The 20,938-nt window shown below is 40.9% G+C and overlaps 2 protein-coding genes and 1 pseudogene across 6 annotated transcripts in view; all 3 read right to left on the reverse strand.

Moving 5' to 3' along the window:
- The window catches only part of cemip (cell migration inducing hyaluronidase 1), a 239,455-nt gene that overhangs the window by 125,298 nt on the left and 93,219 nt on the right, over nt 1-20,938 (reverse strand). For all 3 annotated transcript variants that reach the window (XM_087981291.1, XM_087981292.1, XM_087981290.1), the window contains exon 2: nt 3,116-3,258. In XM_087981291.1, coding sequence (XP_087837417.1) covers nt 3,116-3,191 — 76 coding nt within the window. In that variant the 5' untranslated portion in view covers nt 3,192-3,258. The remainder of the gene's footprint in view (nt 1-3,115; nt 3,259-20,938) is intronic.
- The window catches only part of LOC122541088 (cell surface hyaluronidase CEMIP2-like), a 146,963-nt gene continuing 134,621 nt past the window's right edge, over nt 8,597-20,938 (reverse strand). For all 3 annotated transcript variants that reach the window (XM_087981289.1, XM_087981288.1, XM_043677617.2), the window contains 3 exons: nt 19,622-19,782; nt 14,403-14,512; nt 8,597-8,884 (listed from right to left, as the gene is read on the reverse strand). In XM_087981289.1, coding sequence (XP_087837415.1) covers nt 8,688-8,884; nt 14,403-14,512; nt 19,622-19,782 — 468 coding nt within the window. In that variant the 3' untranslated portion in view covers nt 8,597-8,687. The remainder of the gene's footprint in view (nt 8,885-14,402; nt 14,513-19,621; nt 19,783-20,938) is intronic.
- On the reverse strand, nt 17,759-17,875 carry LOC122541143 (U6atac minor spliceosomal RNA; annotated as a pseudogene).

Below are 20,938 nucleotides of genomic sequence, written 5' to 3' on the forward strand. Positions count from 1 at the left end.
ACAGACAACTTTTCAACCTTAGCTGATTAAACCAGATGAAAACTATAGAAGAATGAATTGGGATCTGATTGAAACATAAAATATGAATAGAGTTAGACAGACTAGATGCAAGGAAGGTATTTCCTCCTGGGTGGAGAGTCTTGAACCAGGATTCACAGTGTCAAGGCACGGAGTTGGCCATTTTGGACAGAGATGAGGAAATGTTTCTTCACTCAGAGGGTGGTCAACCTGGTGAATTTGCTATCACAGAAACTGTGGAGACTGGGTCACTAAGTATATTCAGAAAAGTTTTGGATATTAACTTTTTAAAATAAAATTAGATTAGAGATTAAATGCACCCAGTCGTACGGAGTGAAATCAGAAATAAAGCATTGAAAGAGAGCATCAGCCATGATCATATTGAATGATGGAGCAAGTTCGAAGGGCCAAATGGCCTAATCCTGCTGCTTATTTCTGCAATTTCCTTTGACAGATGTTCAGATCTGCAGTTTCTTGCTGGGGGCCTCCACCTTTCTTTTAATAAAGGAGTTATATTTGCCATTTTTCCAACCTTCCCGCATCATCAGAATTTTGAAAACTCAAAACCAAAGCATCAACTATCTCATGAGCCACTTCTTTTACCATCCTAGGATGAAGTCCATCAGGCATGCAATGCGCTGCCTGTGGGAGTGGTAGAGTCAGAATCTTTGGTGACCTTTAAGCGGCAATTGGATAGGTACATGGATGGGTGCTTAAGCTAGGACAAATGTTCGGCACAACATCGTGAGCCGAAGGGACTGTTCTGTGCTGTATTGTTCTATGTTCTATGTTCTATGACTCACTTGCCTTCATTACTCAGTCTTTTGAGTATAGGAGTTGGAAGTCACGATGAGGTTGTACAGGACATTGCAAGGCCTCTTCTGGAATATTGTGTGCAGTTCTGGATACCCAATTATAGGAAGGATATTATTAAGCTGGAGAGGGTTCAGAAGAGACTTACCAGATGTTGCTGGGTATGGAAGATTTCAGTTATGAAGAAAGGCTAAATAGGCTGGGACTTTTGTCACTGGAGTGAAGGAGGTTGAGAGGTGACATTAAAGAAGTTTATAAAATCATGAGGGGGATAGATAAGGCTAATGGTAGCTGTCTTTTCCTTAGGACGGGGATTTCAAGACGGGGTGGGGACACATTTTTAAGATGAGAGGAGCAAGATTTTAAAAAGACATGGGGTGCAAATGTTTTACACAAAGAATGAACTTCCTGAGGAAGTGATGAATGCTGGCATAATTACAACATTTAAAAGATATTTGGTTAAATACATGAATAGGAAAGGTTTGGAGGGATATGGACCAGAGCAGGCATGTGGGACTAGTTTAGTTTGGGATTATGTTCAGCATGGACTGGTTGGACCGAAGAGTCTGTCTCCTTGTTGTATGACTCTGTGAGAGACAAACAAAAATGCACATGCTGAAATCCAAAGTAGACAAGCAGGCCAGAAGAACACAGCAAGCCAGGCAGCATCAGGAGGTGGAGAAGTCAACGTTTTGGGTGTAACCCTTCTTCAAGAATGGAGGTGGGGGTATGGAGAACTGCAGGTGAAGAAGGAAGGTTATGGGTTGTGGGTGGGGAGAGGGGTGGAGTGGTGAGGTAATGATAGGTGAACGTAGGTGGTGGGTATGACCTGGTTGGTTGATGGGAGGAATGAATCCGGTTGGTAGCTGGAAGGAAGGGTTGGTTGGCAGGATAGAAGGGAGGAGTCGGGGCTGGAAAGGGAGTTGTTGTATTGGTGGGAAAGTTATTTGAAATTGGAGCACTCAACGTTGAGTCCTCCAGGTTGTAAGTTGCCCAGGCGGAGGCTGAGATACTGTTCCTCCAATTTGCAGTCTGATTCAGTGTAGCAATGGCGGAGACTGAAGATGGACATGTTGGAAAGGGGTTGGGAAGGGGAATTGAAATGAGCGGTTACCGGGAGGTCAGGCCGGCACTTACAGGCCCTGCTGTGATACTCGGCAAAACGTGCCCTAGGTTTACATTTGGTCTCACCAATGCAGAGAAGACCACATCGGGAGCACTGGATACAGTAAACTAGGTTGGAGGAGAGGCAGATGTACCTCTGTTTCATCGGGAAGGACTGTTTGGACCCCTGGATGGAGGTGAAGGGGGTTGTGTACTGGCAGGTTTTGTATCGTTTTTAGATGCAGAGAAAGGTACTGGGGGTTTCGGAGAGGTTGATGGGGAGGGTGGCGTGAACCAAGGAGTGGTGAAGGGAATGGTTCTTGCGGATGGCAGAGAGGGGTGAGGGGGAAGATGTTCTAGGTGGTGGGATCTAGTTGAAGTTGGCGGAAATATTTGCAGATGATACATTCAATGTGTAGACTAGTGGGGTGGAAAGTGACTCTGTGACTTAGAGACTTGAAAGCCCTCAGCTCCAACAATTTACTCAGTACCAATCTCCTAAGATTGTAAGATTTTCCGCCCTCCTTTTCACTTCCTGATTTATGGCTATTCTTCTGCTCCGTCTTCGTAAGAGTGATCCAATTAATCCTACTGCAATACTGCCTTTTCCTGACAAATTGCTCCTCTATGTATAAACCCAATTTCTTTCAAAGCAAGAGAGAATATTTAGTTCAACTGCAGCAATATCAGGTTGAGAAAGAAAGAATTGATGTTTATGTAGTTTTCATAATCTCAGCCTATCACAAAACACTTCACAGCCAATGGAATATTTTTTGGAATATAGGGAATTACATGTAGCGAAATGAAGCAGCCAATTTAAACACAGCAAGGCCTTACATATAACAGTATGATAAATAATCAAGTAATCTATTTATACTGATGTTGGCTCGGAGTTAAACATTGGTCAGAACATTTGGAAATCTGACTGCTTTTCTTTAAATGCTGTTCTGGGAATTTTAATATCCCTCGCAGATTTGAGTGAGACCAAGGGTTTATGGTCTTATCCAAAGGATAGTGCATCTGACAGTGCAGAACTTGTTCAGTGTCACACTGTTGTAGCAGCCAAGACTTACATTGTCTACATGATGGGGTAGGGAATTGTGAATCAAATTTATACAACTTTTATGGGCCATAAATGAAGTAATACCACTTATACCAACCATTCCAATTCTTCACATACCTGCAAATAATGCAGAGAGGTTTAGGATTAGGAACCACCCAACTTTATACAGTAGATATGACATCATCATCATCATTGTGCTTCACCTGGTTCCAGGTATTATGGAGAATCCAGTCACTGGTCGATCATTCACTCCTTAACAACTGGATAAAAACAATTAAAAATAATTTGTTACTAAATGAGAAATTTGATTTTTAATTATGTTACGTTGCACTGAGGAGGGTTATATTTGGAATTCTAATAAGAATGGATTGATACTGATACTTAAGAAAATGTTTAAAATTGTGATGCATTCATTGAAAGTGATTCTCAGGCCCAATCTCAGGAAGTGTAGGCAGCAGCAATACACATTGTCAATAACAGTCCAAGCATAACATGAAATCTTCATCTCTCACCCAAAACATTTCAACGTCAAGTCTCGCTTGAGGGACCTGAAGGTCACACTCCAGTCATAGTCCAATGCAGTTTTAAGGACATTACACTGAATTTTAGATATCAATATGGCACTACACATTGTGTAGATAAAACCCATCTGCATACAGAAGGCTTTCAACTCCTGATCCTGTTACATTCATCCTCCATTCATTCTTCAAACAACTGATTTTCCAGGGCTCTCAGTGAAGTTAAGAAATAGATTGTCATTATCAGCGATCCAATTAAAAACAGACTTCCTTCTCAGTTCCATCAAATTAACTGAACTATTAATCACTCAAATTGGTCATGCTGAAGTCAGTCTTTATGCCAGAAAGATAGACCAGAATAGTCATATTGCAATAGAAAACCTTACCATTGCAGGTGGGAGACTCTCAGATTGCAAAGTTAAGACAGAAATCAGAATAAATGAGTCTGGAAGAAACAGTGGAAGGCTGTGCTGTTATATGGCTCTGAGACTGATGTGTACAAGGAACCCAACTCTTCCGACTCACAAAAATAAAAGAGCTCAAGCCAAGAGGATCATTGACTTACTGGTTATGTTGGAAATAAGGGACAGTTTCCCTTTAGCAATTCAAGACAGACAAATCAACACACAACTCAGGAGCAAGGAGCCACTCACGTCTGCTGTGCCATTTGATAAAACTATAGCTGATCTGATTGTTGGTCTACTTTCATGTCAACCGCCTTTGATTCCCCTCAGTCGAGAATCTATCAATATAAGGCCTAATCTCTTAAAAGGAGAAAGTGAGGACTGCAGATGCTGGAGATCAGAGTCCAGAGTGTGGTGCTGGAAATGCACAGGTTAGGCAGCATCCGAGGAGCAGGAAAATCGATGTTTCAGGCATAAGCTCTTCATCAGGTTGCCCAAAATATCAATCCTCCTACTCCTCGGATGCTGCCTGACCTGCAGTGTTTTTCCAGCACCACACTCTCAACCCACAATCTCCTAAAATACAGGTCAGTCACTTACACAGGATGAGTGCACCTCAATTCTCTCAGTTCAGGAGGTCTAGTTGCTATTTTGTGCCTGTTGATTCGGGAAAGGCCATTTTAAATTCTGTTGCTCATCATGAAAATGCCAAGATCTATCAGTGTTAGTAACTGTAGACATACGCAGAGTAATGGTAACAAGGAATTAAAAACCATATTCAGTCTCTGTGGTTCTCCTGACGTGACCCACAAGAATGGTGACTGCAAAGAAAGTCCAGCATCTGGAGTACTGTGTACTGTTTTGTCTCAATTTTTAAGGAAGGATGTAAATGCATTGGAAGCAGTTCAGGAGATTTACTAAACAAAACCTGAAATGGATGGAGGTTTGGATTAAAAGGAAAGGTTGGACATTCTATACTTGTATCCATCGGACTTTAGAAAAGGAAGAGGTGATTTAAATGAAACATACAAGATCTTGATTGATCGTGACAGGGTGCATGCGGAGTATACGTTTACTCTTGAGAGAGAGTTTAGAACTCAGGGTCACTATTTCAAAATAAGAAATGGCTAATTTCAGAGATTGGGAGAAATTACTTCTACAAGAAGTCTGTGGAATTTTCTTCCTGATGAGGTGCTTGAAGCAGAGTCCTTGAATATTCAGAGGTAGATAGCATATGTGCAATTCTGCGGGAATTAGGAACAAACCGTGGAAAGCTTGAGATTGCACATGGCTGCATTGCCAATCATTGTGATTTCAAACTTTGGAAAGCTGTACTTTTCTGGATCAAACAAACAGAAAATCAGTCTTACCGGAACAAAAGTTCCCAGACATTTAAGGGAAGATTGGATTTTCTGTAACACAAATCTCCACGTACTTATGCACTTGTTTAAAAATACCACACTGGAAAGTAGCCATGGCCACATAACTGGCCACAGCCTCAGTTAAATTACGTATTTCCACTAATTCTACCCATTTACAGGCCTTTGAAATGGCTTTAATTTTCTTTTTAAAGACCCCAAAATAACTGGATCTTTTTAACAAGCTTTTGGCTATAGAATCATACAGCGCTTTTTGGCCCATCAAGTCTGCACCAACGTGAGAAACACTTGATCTTCAACCTCATCGCATTTATCAGCACTCGGCCCATAAGCTTGAATGTTAAGATGCGTCAAGTGCTCATCCAGATACTTTTCAAAGGATATGAGTCAACTGGCTTCTATAATCCTCCCAGGCATTGCATGTAGAATCATAACACATATATTTGTTAACTGTAGACTGAAGACCATTATAACTACTCTGTACAGTTTTTAAAGTGACATTCAATTATTTAAAATTGAGTTGCTCACAGTAGTGCATGGGACACATTGAAATGCTTATTTTGGGCAAGAACCCTAACTTCAGCCACCTGAGTGAAACATTTCCAACTTAAATACATCAGAGAGAATATGTTTTAAGGTAAAGTCTTTTTAAAAAAAAAACATGCCAAAATGCTGCACAATTTCATGAGTTTGTGGCAGACTTTGCATTTGGTGATGTGCAAATTAATTTGAATGCAAAGGATAACATTTTAGGTGCAAATGTCCAGATTGATGATTGCACACAAAGCAGGGAATCTCTGCCAGTGCCTTTAATGCTGCAAGTTATCTTTATGTGTTTTACAAGGACACATTTCAAAAAATTGGACACGGAGCCAAAGTGACAAGTAATCTTAGAAGGAGAGGAAGAAGTGGTGAGGTTTAGGGAAAGAGAAGGGTATGCGGCCTAGACAGTTGAAAACATAGTTCCCATTGTGCAGCAAAGGGAGAAGGGATTGCACAACAGGCCAGAATCAGAGGAAGGGATGGTTTGGGATGTGTTAGGATGGAAGTGGAAAATAAAAAAGGGTGGTAACACGAAGAGACATAAACACAAGGATGAGAATCTTAAAATTGTGGTTTTGAGGAACAAGGCACCAATGTTGGGGACAATTTGTTTACCTTAAGGAACATTTTAAACCTTGAATGTAATTTTTTTGGTTTAAAAGACAAGTAAACATCAATCATTTTGCTTTGAAATCAAATGCTAAGGCAGAACATTCAGTATGATATACATTATAAAACATTTCAAAACACCACTGGAATGATACACATGGCAACAGATAATATCACGCAGTAAAACAGTTAGCTTCCGATCTTTCAGGAACCACTGTAAAAATTCAAACTTGACTTTGCTGTAAAAAAATCAACCTGAGAGTTAATTCACGATACAATATGAAGGATTCTATTAATGGATTTCCATTTGACTCTTGACAGACTGAAAGACCAGACTTTAACAGCACTGATTCAGGTAAGCGTTAATTCAGACCTCTTAACGCTTTCTCTTAATTGGGTTCCCAGAGAATGCACTATTTCACATTTGCATGCTCGAGGTTAAATGCTATTACAAATGACAAAATTTTACAATGTGCCAAAAATGAATGCCTCTGACACAACATTGCCAGATTTGAATGTGTTAAGCTTCACCCTGCGCTGGCCCTGAAAAAACTGGGTCACTGAAATATGAGTAAAGGAAACCTTTAGACCCCATCTCTTAATCTACTCACTCAAATCACTGTCACATGGCACATTATCCTTTCACACAGTATAATGGATTATGTGCAAACTTTTTCTTACAGTTAATAGACCATCCAAGAGCAATTTTTTTTTCCTAAGAGTTTTAAAGTCCAACTTTTCAGCAGGTTTTTGGACGATGCGGACCTGTTGTACTTTAACATGGGCTTCCAGTTGAGAGTTCACCCTTTGGTCATAGTGATTGGAACATCCCAGGCATAATGCCCTCCATCCTAATCCTTACAACTGGCAAATGAGACACGTTGGCACTTAGTCTAACCAAAAGCAAAAGTCATTCAAAGTACTGCACTGTCATAGGCTTAAAAAACACAAAAGAGTCAAATCTAAATATGATATATATAGTGAGGAGCATGGGAAACATATTCTTACATTGCTTCAATGGAGGTAAGAACCTACCAAGTCTAAATCATGAGGGTGTTTGCTAAACATTTGCTATCAAGGATGCCATGAAGTGTTAGTTGAAAAATGAAACATTGAACTATACATCCAATCAAAAGTCATACTGAATGCTGAGCGAGCCTTTGTCTGGTTTGCACATAAAGTAACAAAGCTTCTCTTTTGTAATTAAACTTAGTGTGTTTACATTGAGGCAAGTTGCAAGTTTAAGTCAACACTTCAGTTGATTTATGGCCTTAGCTGATTTGCCTTAATGTCCTGTTGCAATAAAGAGGTATTTTGTGTTTCACTCAGCTCCTTTAGCTTTAACTTTCTAAAATCTAACTATAGGCAAGTGAGGACTGCAATAGAGAAAGTGATTGAAAAGCTTCAAATTAAATTTCCCGACCCAAGAAGTTAATGATAGTACTTTGTACAATGTTACATAGATGAAGGTTATGTTGATCCTGGTCCTGCATTACTGTAAGCTACACCCAATCTTTATATGTCATGATTATAATTTATTGGAGCTCTTTAAAACCAAATAGTTTTTAAGTGTCTCTATTTTAAGAAATAAGAGAGTATGGTCTGTAGAGACCATGGTTAAATCAAACCTAATAAGGTCGATACAATAAAGCAGCTGTGCTTGTACCTCATTTATTACAGAACAGAAGCTATGAATGACAGCATGATTTCAACAATATAAATCCTTGGAGTACTGTGGGACTGTTTCAGCACCACTTAGAAGTCTTGAAGTTTATAACCATTCAATTTTTCTTCATTTCTTGTACTCTCATGAACAAGACTAGACTTATTCTAACACGTTCTGAAGAACAAAAATGCATAAAACTGAACAAACTTTGGTAACTGCATCTGTTTTATATTTTGAATATCACAGACACTTTTCCCTTCAAAGATTATCAGGCATTTGAACACTCTTTGGTATAGCAGTATATGTCAAATAGTTGAGTTTTATCTGTTTTAACTGGACCACGTTATAGCTGGTATTTAGTTGTCTTCTATCTACAGAGGCAAGGAACAAGACAACACCAATAATAATGCACAGTCTACTGTCTAGCATACCATTAAATTAAGCTCATTTACCATTAAGATATGACAAATACTCACTGCTCCTGTACATAATATATTTATTTATAGCAATGATACAGAAGTTAAAGTGGCAACAATTTAACAGATTCTCTGCCTTGTTTGTAGTTATAGTCTAGTTTGACAACATCAAGTCTTGGAACAACTTTAAATCTTTCCGGTTCTCCTTTGTTTTCCCAGAGCAGCTGTATTCACTCAGTTTCAAAGGAACATAATGCTGCAGGGAGGCAGCTAGCTGTCCAGCACTGTGACTTCGAATTTTAATCCATGCTGGTTTCAGCTGACTCTTGAATCCCAGCATAGCAAAACTTCCTAAAATCAAAAACAAAATGATTATTAATTCCTGACTTTCATGAACAATGTTGGAGGCTGAACAACAGAATCTGAATATTCTCAGTTTTAGTGGGTCTAAGCATGTTTCTATACAGGAAAATGTTGGAAACTTATACAGAATAATATCAAAATGCTCTCAAGTCAGACAATACAATGTTTAATAGTGATCAATACACAGTGTTTAGGAAGCCTGGAGCAGGAGTTGGTCATTGGTTGGCTCAGTAGTTAGCACTGTTGTCTCAGAATGCCAGGAACCTGGTTTCAATTCCACCCTCAGATGGTTATTTTTTGCTCTCTCTCATTACAGGTGACTCAGAACAGTGCTGGGTTCGAATATACAGTTAAATTTCTCGTGGGTGGATTGAACCCAGTCTGCCAACAGCAATTGATGGAAAATCATTAGCATGCCCATGATTTCTCAATTTACATGCCCGAATGGCAAGGCTTCCAGCAAGGACCACATATTTGTCAAAAAAAACCTATGATTAGTGTTGTTTTTGTATCGTCATGCACTTCCAAGTAGAATTGGGCAGCATGATGGCTAGCACTGCTGCCTCACCGCAGGGACACACGTTCAATTCCATCTCGCGCAACTGTCTATGTGGAGTTTCCACATTCTCCCAGTGTCTGCATGGGTTTCCTCCAGGTGCTCCAATTTCCTCCCACAGACCAAACATGTGCAGGTTAGGTGGCCTGGCCATGCCAAATTGCTCATAGTGTTCAGGGATGTGTAGGCTAGGTGGATTAGCTATGCAAAATGCAGGGCTACAGCGTAGGGGTGATGGGTCTGGATGAGATGCTGTTTGGAGGGTCAATGTGGACTCAATGGGTGAATGGCCTGCCTCCACACTGCAGGGAATCTATGACTCAGTCCTTTGAGCTTCCTCTGCCATTTTGGATCCCAGCTACCCATCTACCTCAACACCATATGCCCATAACTCTTGATATCATTGATTATATCTATTTTGGACATACCTTATGTATGAAGTAGAAAAATCCAAAGGATTATGAGCCTCTGAGTGAAGAAATCCTCCCTCATCTCAGTCCATATTGCCTGCCCCTTACAATGAAACATTGTCCACTGGTGGAGCCTAGCCAGCAGAGGGTAGACATTCTTACTGCATCAATGCAAAGACAGATAAGTGACAACTGAGCAGGAGCGGGTATTTTCAAAATGCTAGCATGACGGTGAAGCTGATCATTCAGTCCACTAATCTGATCATTCATCCTAAAGTTGGCCTTTCCCTACCACATCATTCATCTGCCAACTTGACAGATTTTAGAGTTTCACTCTTCAACTCAGAAACATCAACAGATATTAGTCACTCTGTGATATGCTTCTGGATGTCAGCCATTAATTCTATTTCTGGAAAAATATGCAAAAAACAATTTAAAACCTGTATATAAAAAGGCAAATTAAAAATAGCCGAAAATGTTTTCAAACCACAAAATCCACACTCCCATCAAGAACACAAAATAGAAGCAAGAGTGGTCCATTCAGCCGGTCACACTTGTGGCTGCCATTCAACATCATCATGGCTGATCTTAGGCTTCAAATCTACTTTTGGGCCTACTCCCCATATCCCTCAATTCCCTGAAAGATTAAAAGTCTGTCTGTTCTTGCTTTACATATATTCAACAATGGAGCATCTTCAACCTTCTCTGATTGAGATTCACAAACTACTGAGTGAGGAAATTTCTTCTCATTTCAGTCCTAACTGATCACTCCCTTATGACTGTGATGCCACATTTTAGGTGTTATTAACCATGGAAACCATAAACTCCAGAGAGTTTCAGGTAGGAGACAGTGAGGACTGCAGATGATGGAGATCAGAGTTGAGAGTGTGGAGCTGGAAAAGCGCAGCAAGTCAGGCAGCATCTGAGCAGCAGGAGAATCAATGTTTTGGGCATAAGCCCTTTGTCAGGTTGGGCTTATGATGAAGGGCTTATGCCCGAAACATCGATTCTCCTGCTCCTCGGATGCTGCCTGACCTGCTGTGCTTTTTCCAGCACCACACTCTCGACTCCAGAGAGTTTCAGCCTAATGTACTCAATTTCTCATTGAAAGGTTCAGCTCCTCATCTCAGTGATTTTAACAATGTTAACAATATCAAATTAGCACTATAGCTGTAGTAAGCCAGAGGAATCACACTAAACAATCAGTTGCTACCTGAGTGAGTGCAAAGAGGAAGCTTAGACGAGGAAGGTTACTGTCCCCACATGGCGTCTGACTGATTTCCAATCCATGCATTTTAATCAGTGAATACTCCCAGCTATGTGTTTGATCCAGCTGATTATCTATGCCCAGAGATATGTTTATAAGCCTTAATGGATTCAAAACTGTCAGATTTTGCATGCATCTGTAATATACATACACCAGGCTTCCAATGACATGAAATTTACTTATTTATTTTTGTGAGAATAGCCATTTGTTTTATTGCCCATTAAAAAAAACAAAATGTTCAGATCCTATTAATGCATGGGAGGAAATATGCATGTTACTATGTCAACAGATGTTAGAATTTGTTTACTGATTTGAAACTTGCCAAGATTTTCAACACAAACACTGGGTTTGTGCGATTATAGTTTGAAATCTGTGCAACTTCCTTTCTGCAGTATAATTTCAAACACTACAGAAACAAAAGGTGTAACTTCCTTAGTCAAACATAGTAGTTCAGATCAGTGAGAGCAGTGTTCCAGAATGAATACTAGCTCACACCACACAGCAGGATGTTTCCTCATTCAGTCACGGAATGGAGAACCACTGGCATTTACTGTTCATGCCTGTTTGCTCTTCAGAACAACCTTTTCGAATCACTGTAGTTCACGTGGATTAGGTACACCCTCAATGCTGTTAGGGAGGAGGTTCTAGTATTTTGACCCAGTGACAGTGAAGGAACAGTGATATATTTCAGGATGGTGTGCGTCTTCAAGAGTAACTCGCACATGGTGGTGTTTCCAAGCATCTGCTGCACTTGCCTTTCTATGTGGAGGTCACAAGTTTGGATGATGCTGTCAGGGGAGAAATGGGGAGCATTCCATCCCACTCCTGACTTGTCCTTTGTACCTGATAGACAAACTTTGGAGATTCAGGAAGAGTGGAACTCACTGCAGAATTTTCAGCTTCTGACCTGCTCTTGTAGCCACAATATTGTGAGAAGACCACAAGACTTAAGAGCCGAAGGAGGCCAATCAGCCCATCAACTCTGCTCTGCCACTCAATGAGATCATAGCTGATCCGACACTTCTCAACTCTACTTTCCTGCCTTTTCCTGACAATCCTTAACTCCTTGGCTGATTAAAAATCTGTCTCAGCTTGGGACATACTTAATGACCCAGCCTCAAAAGACATCTGTGGGAAACAATGCCACTAATTCACTACCCTCAGATAAGAAATTCACCCTCATCTGTACCTTAAATGTGTGACTCCTTATTCTGAGTTGGTGCTCTCTGGTTCTAGGCTCTCTCACAAAGGGAAACAACCTCACTGCATATACTCCTCAAGTTCCCCAAACATCTTCAATAAAGTCACCTCTCATTCTTCTTGGCGCCAATGGAAACAGGTCCAATTACCCAACTTCCTATGGACCGAATTAATCTTCTCTGGACAGCCTTCAGTCCCAGGATACCTTTCCTTAGATAATGGATCAAAACTGTTCACCGTATTCCAACTGTGGTTAGGCTACCATCTTGTGTAGTTTTAGTAAAACCTTCCTACTTTTATACTCTATTCTGTTTGAAATAAAGGCCCACATTCCAGTTGCCTTCTCTATTAACCACTGAACTTGGATGCTCGCTTTTTTATGATTCATGGATGAAGAGTCCCACATTCCTCTGACCTGTGGCTTTCTGCATTCTTTTTTTCCTTGAACTGATGTTCAGCTTCTTGCCAAAGTGCACAACTTCACTCATTCTTTTCCATCCACCACGTTTGCCAACACTTAACCAGCTTATATTCCTCTGCAGATCCTGTGTCATCCTCACCACTTGGTTTGCCACCTATTTTATCCACAAACCTGACTATAGTACAGTCACTTTCTTCATCAAGTCATTAATACATGCTGGTTCAATTCAGTTTCCAGTCAATGGTAATCTCCAGGATGTTGATGGTAGAACATTACATGATGACGATGCCAAAGAAAATGACAGGAGAAGATGGTTTGTTTCTTTATTTAGATGTTCATTGCCTGCACTTGTGTTGTATGAATGTTACTTGTCACTTATCAGCCCAAGCTTAAATGCTGTCCAGATCTAGCTGCCTATGGACATGGCTACTTCAGTGTGAATGATGCTGAGCACTGCACATTCATCAGCAAACATCCCCAGTTCTAACCCTCTGTCTGCACAAGTCTTCAGTACTATTGCTGAAATGTTGTTGGAGCACTTGGCCAATGCAGTATTGAGTGCATTCAATAGTTTCTTGATATGACGTGGAGAGAAATGAATTGGTTGAAGACTGGCACCAATGATCATGACGACCTCAGGAGGAGGCTGAGATGAATCAGCAACTTGGCACTTCTGATCGAACATGGTTACAAATGCATCAACTTTGTCTTTTGCACTCCCATCAACGAACATGTCACATAACATCAGGTTATAGTCCAACAGAATCGGACTGGCATCGCAAAAGCTTGTGATTTCAAATAAGTCTGCTGGACTGTAACCTAGTGTCTGGTGACTTCTGACTTTGTCCACCCCAGTCCAACAGCAGCAGCTTCATGTCATGATATTTGTGGAGCGTCTGCCTCCAGTTAATAATTCAATTATCCACCATCATTTACAACTTGATATGGTAAGACTATAGAGTTTTGATCAGATTTATTGCTTAGGTCTGTGAACAGTTTGCTGCTTCTGCTGCAAGTAGTGTTGTGCTTAGCCTCACCAAGTTAGCATCCTTTATTTTTTAAGGTTTGCCTGATACTGTTCCTGCCTTGCTCTCCTACACCCCCAGAGGTTGGATCCTCTGTATTGATGTTAGTAGCTGTGTAAGGTTCACAGATTACGATGGAATACAATTCTGCTGCTGCTGGTAACTCACAGCACCTCTTGGATGGCCAGTCTTGGGCTATTCAGAATTTATTCCATTTGGTACTGTAGTGGAGGCTGATAATGAAGATGGCGTGTGTGAAGATTCAATTTTGTCTCCAGAAGGATTGTGAAGTGGTCACTCCATCAATAGTGCAATGGACAGATTCATCTATGGTGGATAGTCCGGGAAAGATGAATAGTAGTTCAGATCATCCAACTCAAGAAAATCAGCTAAAGATCCCCTTTCAGTTCATCCAGCTGATCCTTCCACAAACAACTCACATTTCCCAATACACCTCTATCCATCTTTTAAATACCAGATACAGTCTTCACACAGATATATTAGGTACTGATGATTCATCGGTAATAATGTGTTCTCCATATTCAGTAATTAATTCAAGAACATTTCAAACCCATATTGCTAATTTGAAAAACAAGAATGGAGAATCACCACAATCTAAAGCATCACCTTCTTTGAAAAAGTTGATTGGTTTTGCAGCACCTAGCCTCAGAAAAGCTGAAGGTACATAATTTAATGCCCAGCCTGAGTCACCTCTTGAACAGACGAGAGCAATTGACCTGCAAAACAACAGAAACATTAACAGAAGATGAAAGCATTGAGAGAGATGATGACAATTTATTGTTAACACATTTATAAAACATTCTGAGGACGCTTTAAATAAATTGGGAATTTATCTAAAATAATAGTGTTTGTCCAACACATGTGAGTGCATAGGTAAAAGGAAAAGGGTGGGTGACTCACTATGTTTGGATTATCAGCAAGAACTGAATATTTTACCACAAACTAGATACAAATGTTAAGGCAAATGACTTTGATGAGAATGAAACCTCTTAGACAGTTGACTCAGAACCAAAGAAAATGGGTGCTTCTCAGATTGGCAATGTGTTGATGTCATACGCCAGGAATCTAGGATGAGACAACTATTTTTCTATTTGTACAAATGCCTTGAATAGAGGCACAAAACAAATAGTATTGAAATTTGCTCTTAAACCCAAAGGGAGCCATGGCAGCGCACAGGAAAGAATAGAAGAGGATACAGTGGGGTAGGGATGGGGAACCAAGTATCAGCTGCAGCTGAATGCTGGGGAACATGAATGAGCACATTTTGGGAAAAAGCAGTAAAAGGACATGCATCTTAAATGGCAAGATTCTGTACAAGGTCCAGGACAGGAAACATTTCCCAATGCAGATCTCTTTAACACAAAAACGGGAAGAGCTGGAAGCACATCAGCATTAGGCAAAACATCACAGAATCAATGTCATGAATTCATATCTTATTTCGGACTAAAGAATTGAACAAGTGAATCAATAGAATTAGGAAACAAAATGGGAGGACAGTGGGGTAATCGCCAGATATACAAAGCAAGAAAACAATGGACTAAATTCTGGATGATTTAAATGATTATCTTGGTTAAATAATAGAATTACAAATAAAGAACAAAGGATGTGAGAAAATTAGAAGATTTGGAGAAGTGGGAAGGATGAAAAATCTGGGGATTGGGTTTGGAAAGTGAGAAGCCAGAGTGAAATGGGAACCAGGTTTTGAGTTTATATCGTGGATTATTGCTTTATCATTGTGTAATTTAAGTCATACATGATATGGTCAGCTCACTCTCCTAAAGGAAGAAAGAAATGAAGGTTAAATGAAGGAAGGAAGGAGCGCTTGGAGTCAGGGATTAACCAAGTTTATTATGGACAAGAACGGACATTTAATCCTCCATAGAAATGTTCGCTCATTACTGCGACCACTAGGACTTATAACAGCACACAAACCAACAGCCACACTCAGACAACAACTCACCAGAACGAAGGACCCGATACCCAGCATGAGCAAAACTAATGTAGTGTACAAAATCCCATGCAAGGACTGCACAAAACACTATATAGGACAAACAGGAAGACAGCTAACAATCCGCATACATGAACATCAACTAGCCACGAAACGACACGACCAGCTATCCTTAGTAGCCACACACGCAGACAACAAGCAACATGAATTTGACTGGGACAACACTACCATTATAGGGCAAGCCAAACAAAGAACAGTCAGGGAATTCCTAGAAGCATGGCACTCATCCACAAACTCCATCAACAAACATCGACCTGGGCCCAATATACCGGCCACTACAGCGGACAGCTGAAACTGACAACTGACAGGCCACTATAAATGCCGGAGGAAACACCACAGAAGCGCTTCACAGGAGGCTCCCAAGCACTGAGGATGTCACCTAGACAGGGGACGAAACGTTTGCAACAAAAACTTCCAGCTCGGCGAACAGAACCACAGCAACGAGCACCTGAGCTACAAATCTTCTCACAAACTTTGTATTCCAGATGTTGATCTCATTGTGTGACAATTTTTGTTTATTGCCTCATGGGATGTGGATATCACTGGCTGGGTCAGCACTTATTGTCTGCCCCTAGTTGCTCTTCAAAAGGTGATGGTGAACTGCCTTCTTGAACCGCTGCAGTCCATATGCTGTAGGTTGACCCTCAATGCCCTTAGTGAGGGAATTCAAAGATTTTAACCCAGTGACACTGAAGGAACGGTTATATATTTCCAAATCAGGATGGTGTGTGGCTTGGAGGGGAACTTGCAGGGGGGTGGTCTTCCCATGTATCTGTTTCCCTTGTCCTTCTAGATGGAAGTAATCATGGGTTTGGAAGGTGCATCTAGTGATGTTTGGTGATTTTCTGCAGTAGATTTTGAGATAGCACACACTGCTGCTACTGAGTATCAGTGGTGGAGGGAGTGGATATTTGGGCATGTGGTGCCAATCAAGTGGACTGCTTTGTCATGGATGGGGTCAAGTTTCTTTAGTCATTCAGGAGTATTACTTCACACTCCTGACTTGTGCCTTGTAGATGGTGGACAGGCTTTGGTGAGTCAGGATGCAATTTTACACTAGGGTTGTCTGCTGCACCCAGCCGTCATCGACTGGAAGTGGGTGTCAATAAGCCTGGAGCACCCGACTTTCCTGAGCTCAGTTGTGGTCAAGGAGAGCTTTCTCCTCCCCATCCTCCTCCTTGGTAGACTACTCCCATTCTCCCAGTTCCTCAGTGCCTATTACACTCGCTGCCTCTTCTGATAGTGCAGAGCACAGCATGTCAGGAAGACGCAGCACTCTGTCCAGACTGTGGTGCAGCCTGGCGAAAGTGAAGATTGCAGATGTTGGAGATTAGAGTCAAGAGTGTAGTCCTACAAAAGCACAGCAGGTCAAGCAGCATCTGAGGAGTAGGAGAATTGATGTTTCGGGTATAAGCTCTTCATCAGGTGCAGCCTGGTCCATGCAGTCCCCTTGGTGTCTGTGCCTGTTCAATGTGCCCTTGAAGCAGCCTTCCATACTGCCAGTGCGCCCTGCAACATGAGCCTGTGCTTCCTCAGTGACCTAGCAGTGCATTAGAGAGGTGCCACAATAGTCAGGAAGCATTTGCAGGTGCTGGATGGTCATAGGCAACAATTGGGTCAGTCAGAGCAAAGTGATGAGCTGAACTTGTCAGGTTCCCCCGCTGCTTTTCCCAACATTGAGCTTGTTTGTTCAGTTTGGTAACAGAGGAGGCTGAATATTAATGAGGTGAGTTGGGTCATCAACATGGTGTTTAACAAATGATAATCCCCATCAATAGGCAATTCCTCAACTACTTAGTGAGAATCTTGGTTTAAAGAACTTTTTTTTAATTAACCTATCTTTCTAGTCAACCAGTTCAGAGATGTTATTACACACCACTAGAGCAGGTGGGACTTGAATCCAAGCTGCCTGGACTGGAGTAGGGACCCTACCACTGAGACACAAGAGTACCTCACAATAACATGGTAAATGCCACTAAGGAGATGGAATGCCTTAACTATTGTAAGGCCAATAGGATGCCTTCCATCCTGATCAAGGTGAAGGCAAACCTTCTGTCCTTTCACACAATACAACATCAAACACAAGGTGGCGTCTGCTGCTTCCAATGAGAGATGGTCCTAACAACAAATTTAATTTGATTTTGCCTTACATCATAGCATAGCCCACATTGCTCAGACCCCTATAAGATTCTGCTCCAAAAACATCTGAGAAATTAGATTTAATTTCAGATTATTAGGGAAGCAGATACAGATTGAAATCAAATAGAAAATATATCAACCACTACAGCGGACAGCTGAAACTGACAACCGGAAGCGGCAGGGACAGACCACTATAAACACCGGAGGAAACATCAAAGAAGCGCTTCGCAGGAGGCTCCCAAGCACTGATGATGTCACCTAGCCAGGGGACGAAACGTTTGCAACAAAAACTTCCAGCTCGGTGAACAGAACCACAGCAGAAAATAGAGCCCTCAGAGGTCAGAGTTCAGTAACACAGCGGTACAGGCTGGGTTGCAGATGCGTGTGAGTGCAACAAAGACGATCTAAAGGCTGGATTTAGCAGCTTCAGAAAAAGGGAAATTACTGTCTCTGTTTCAGTTACTTTGAAGAAACAAATTTACAAGAACTGGCCATTTTACTGAAGACCAGGTAAGTGGATTCAGGTTGGCGGTTATGGGGTTTTGGTTTGGGGGTGCTGCGGGTGGAGTTGGGGAAGTCAAAGCCTGGACAGTGCTGGAGAGTGGAACCCTACCTGAGGTAAGGAGAGTTTCGAAGGATTTTCTGACTGAACAAGATGCTGAATACATTTGTCAATGGAACTGACAGAAAATCCATGAAATGTATCACATTTGATGTATCATCAACAACATAAAGTATAAATTATCAATTTTATCAGATACAATATCTGTTAATTCAAGATTAATATGCTGATTTTGGTTTAATTATAAAGTAAAAGCAAAAGTCATAAAACAAACAAATCTTGTCCATCAGTTTCTTCATTTGGTTCATTTCAATATATTGCTATCCCTGGACCACCACATGTCTCATAAATCTCTGCAATACACTCTCTCATTTGCCATCTTTCAGGGTTGAGAAAGGCTAGGATTTATAGCTTTTCCCTGCAACACAGACCTTTCACAGTCAGCATCAGATTAAAACGACATTATGGAAGTGTTTTGACAGCCAGCTATGAGAGCAGAGGCTTAGCTAATCCAATGATGGTCTAACCATTGCCTTGATGCTAAACATAGAGCAGTTCCATTTCTCCTTTAGTTGTCCTCAAGTCAAAAACACAGGAATGAGGGAACTGATAGGTCCTTTAATTAACATAAAACTCAGTTTCATAATCTTGAGGTTTCCAATATTTGACATAATTATACATTCTATTTCTGCATGAAGCCAAGTGTTTTGTTAACAGCAACAGTTTAGATACTTTTTGGTACTTATAAGATGTTTGTTGAGTCTGCTTTTCTGAAAAAAAAGCTTGTTTTGTTTCCTTCTTATGGTTTTCCTGATCTGTTCAAAATCCCAGGCCCCAGTAGAATGCCTTGCATGCTATAGTCAGACTGTAAGACAGAGCTATTTTAGTTCCTATGTACAGAAGCATAAACAGTTTTGCCACATCTTCCAGTACCTCAGACTCAGTGCATTTAGTGCATACATGTTTTTTTTAAAGTATTATCCTTGTTATGCAATTCAACTCAGACCCTGTCTTAGCAGACTAGAAATAATTTGTCAATCTGTCCGAATCATCACAGCTGTTTTCACAAAGACAGTTGGCAGTTTATGGAAAGTAGATTAGTGGCCATCTGCTTACCTTTCTCGAATGGTTGCCTGGATGTAATTAGCAATGGAGTCAGCTACCTGCAGAGTATGGGCTGTGTCAAAATACTGCCTGCTCAAAGTGTCTCCAGAACAGGCGTCCACCAGGACAAATAGCAACCCTGCCTTCTCGGACAGAAAGACTTCATCATTCACCTACGGGAACAGTATAGCAATTCTGTTAAAAAAGGGAATTCTTGGGTTTCAATAGAATTCAACATGAAATTTCCTGAAGGAATTCAGAACTACCAGTTGAGATATGTTTGGGTTAGTTTGGTCAACCTAACTCCCAATTGGTTGAAAAACAATGAACTAACAACATTTTTGCCAGTCACCACATTGAGATAATTGCTCGGGCCACATAGTTACCAGACCAAATGATCCAAAGAATGTGGTTTTAAATTCCACTGTGACAGCTTGAGAATTTGAATTCTGTTTTATAAATGCTGGAAATAAGAAGTTGGCATCAGTAAAGGTGTCCACATTTTGGATTGCTGTTTGAAGTTATCAGTGTCCTTCAGGGAAGGAAACCTGTGTTCATTATCCAATTTGGCCTACATGTGACTCCAATCACACACCAATTCAGTTGCCTCTTAACCTCTGTGTGAAAGATCGAGCATTAATGCCAGTGAGTTTAACACCAATTTTCAATTGTAACTAAGGATGGGCAAGAAAGGACAGTCTTGACAACATTCTGAGGACTAATCGAAAATATATTACAATATAAAGATCTGAGGTTTAACATCTTTTTCAGCTATGGCCCCACCCAGGCCCATTCCTAACAACGTCCCCTTTTTAAATACAACATACCAGATCCCATTGAATAGAGCAGCAGACTTAGAGAGTCACAGAGCTGTACAGCATGGAAACAGACCCTTCAGTCCAACCTATCGGTGCCGATCAGATATCTTAAATTAATCTAGTCCCAATTGCTAGCACTTGGCCCATATCCCAAGGTTCTTTACTCAGAGTGGTAAGGGTGTGGAATGCCCTGCCTGCCAATGTAGTTAACTCAGCCACATTAGGGAGATTTAAACAATCCTTGGATTAGCATATGGATAATGATGGGATAGTGTTGGGTTTATATTAGTTCAAAGGTCAGCGCAACATCAAGGGTCGATGGGCCTGTTCTGCGCTGTATTGTTGTATGTATGTATGAATGTAAACCCTTCCTATTCATATACCCGTCCAGATGCCTTTTAAATGTAGCAATTGTACCATCCTCCACCATTTTCTCTGGTAGCTCATTCCATGCACGTATCATCGTCTATGTGAAAAAGTTGCCCCTTAGGTCTCTCTTAAATCTTTCCCC

This window comes from Chiloscyllium plagiosum, unplaced genomic scaffold (genome assembly GCF_037043375.1).
Source record: "Chiloscyllium plagiosum isolate Xiang-an unplaced genomic scaffold, Cpla_swu_hap1 HiC_scaffold_39, whole genome shotgun sequence".
NCBI classification, from domain to species: domain Eukaryota; kingdom Metazoa; phylum Chordata; class Chondrichthyes; order Orectolobiformes; family Hemiscylliidae; genus Chiloscyllium; species Chiloscyllium plagiosum.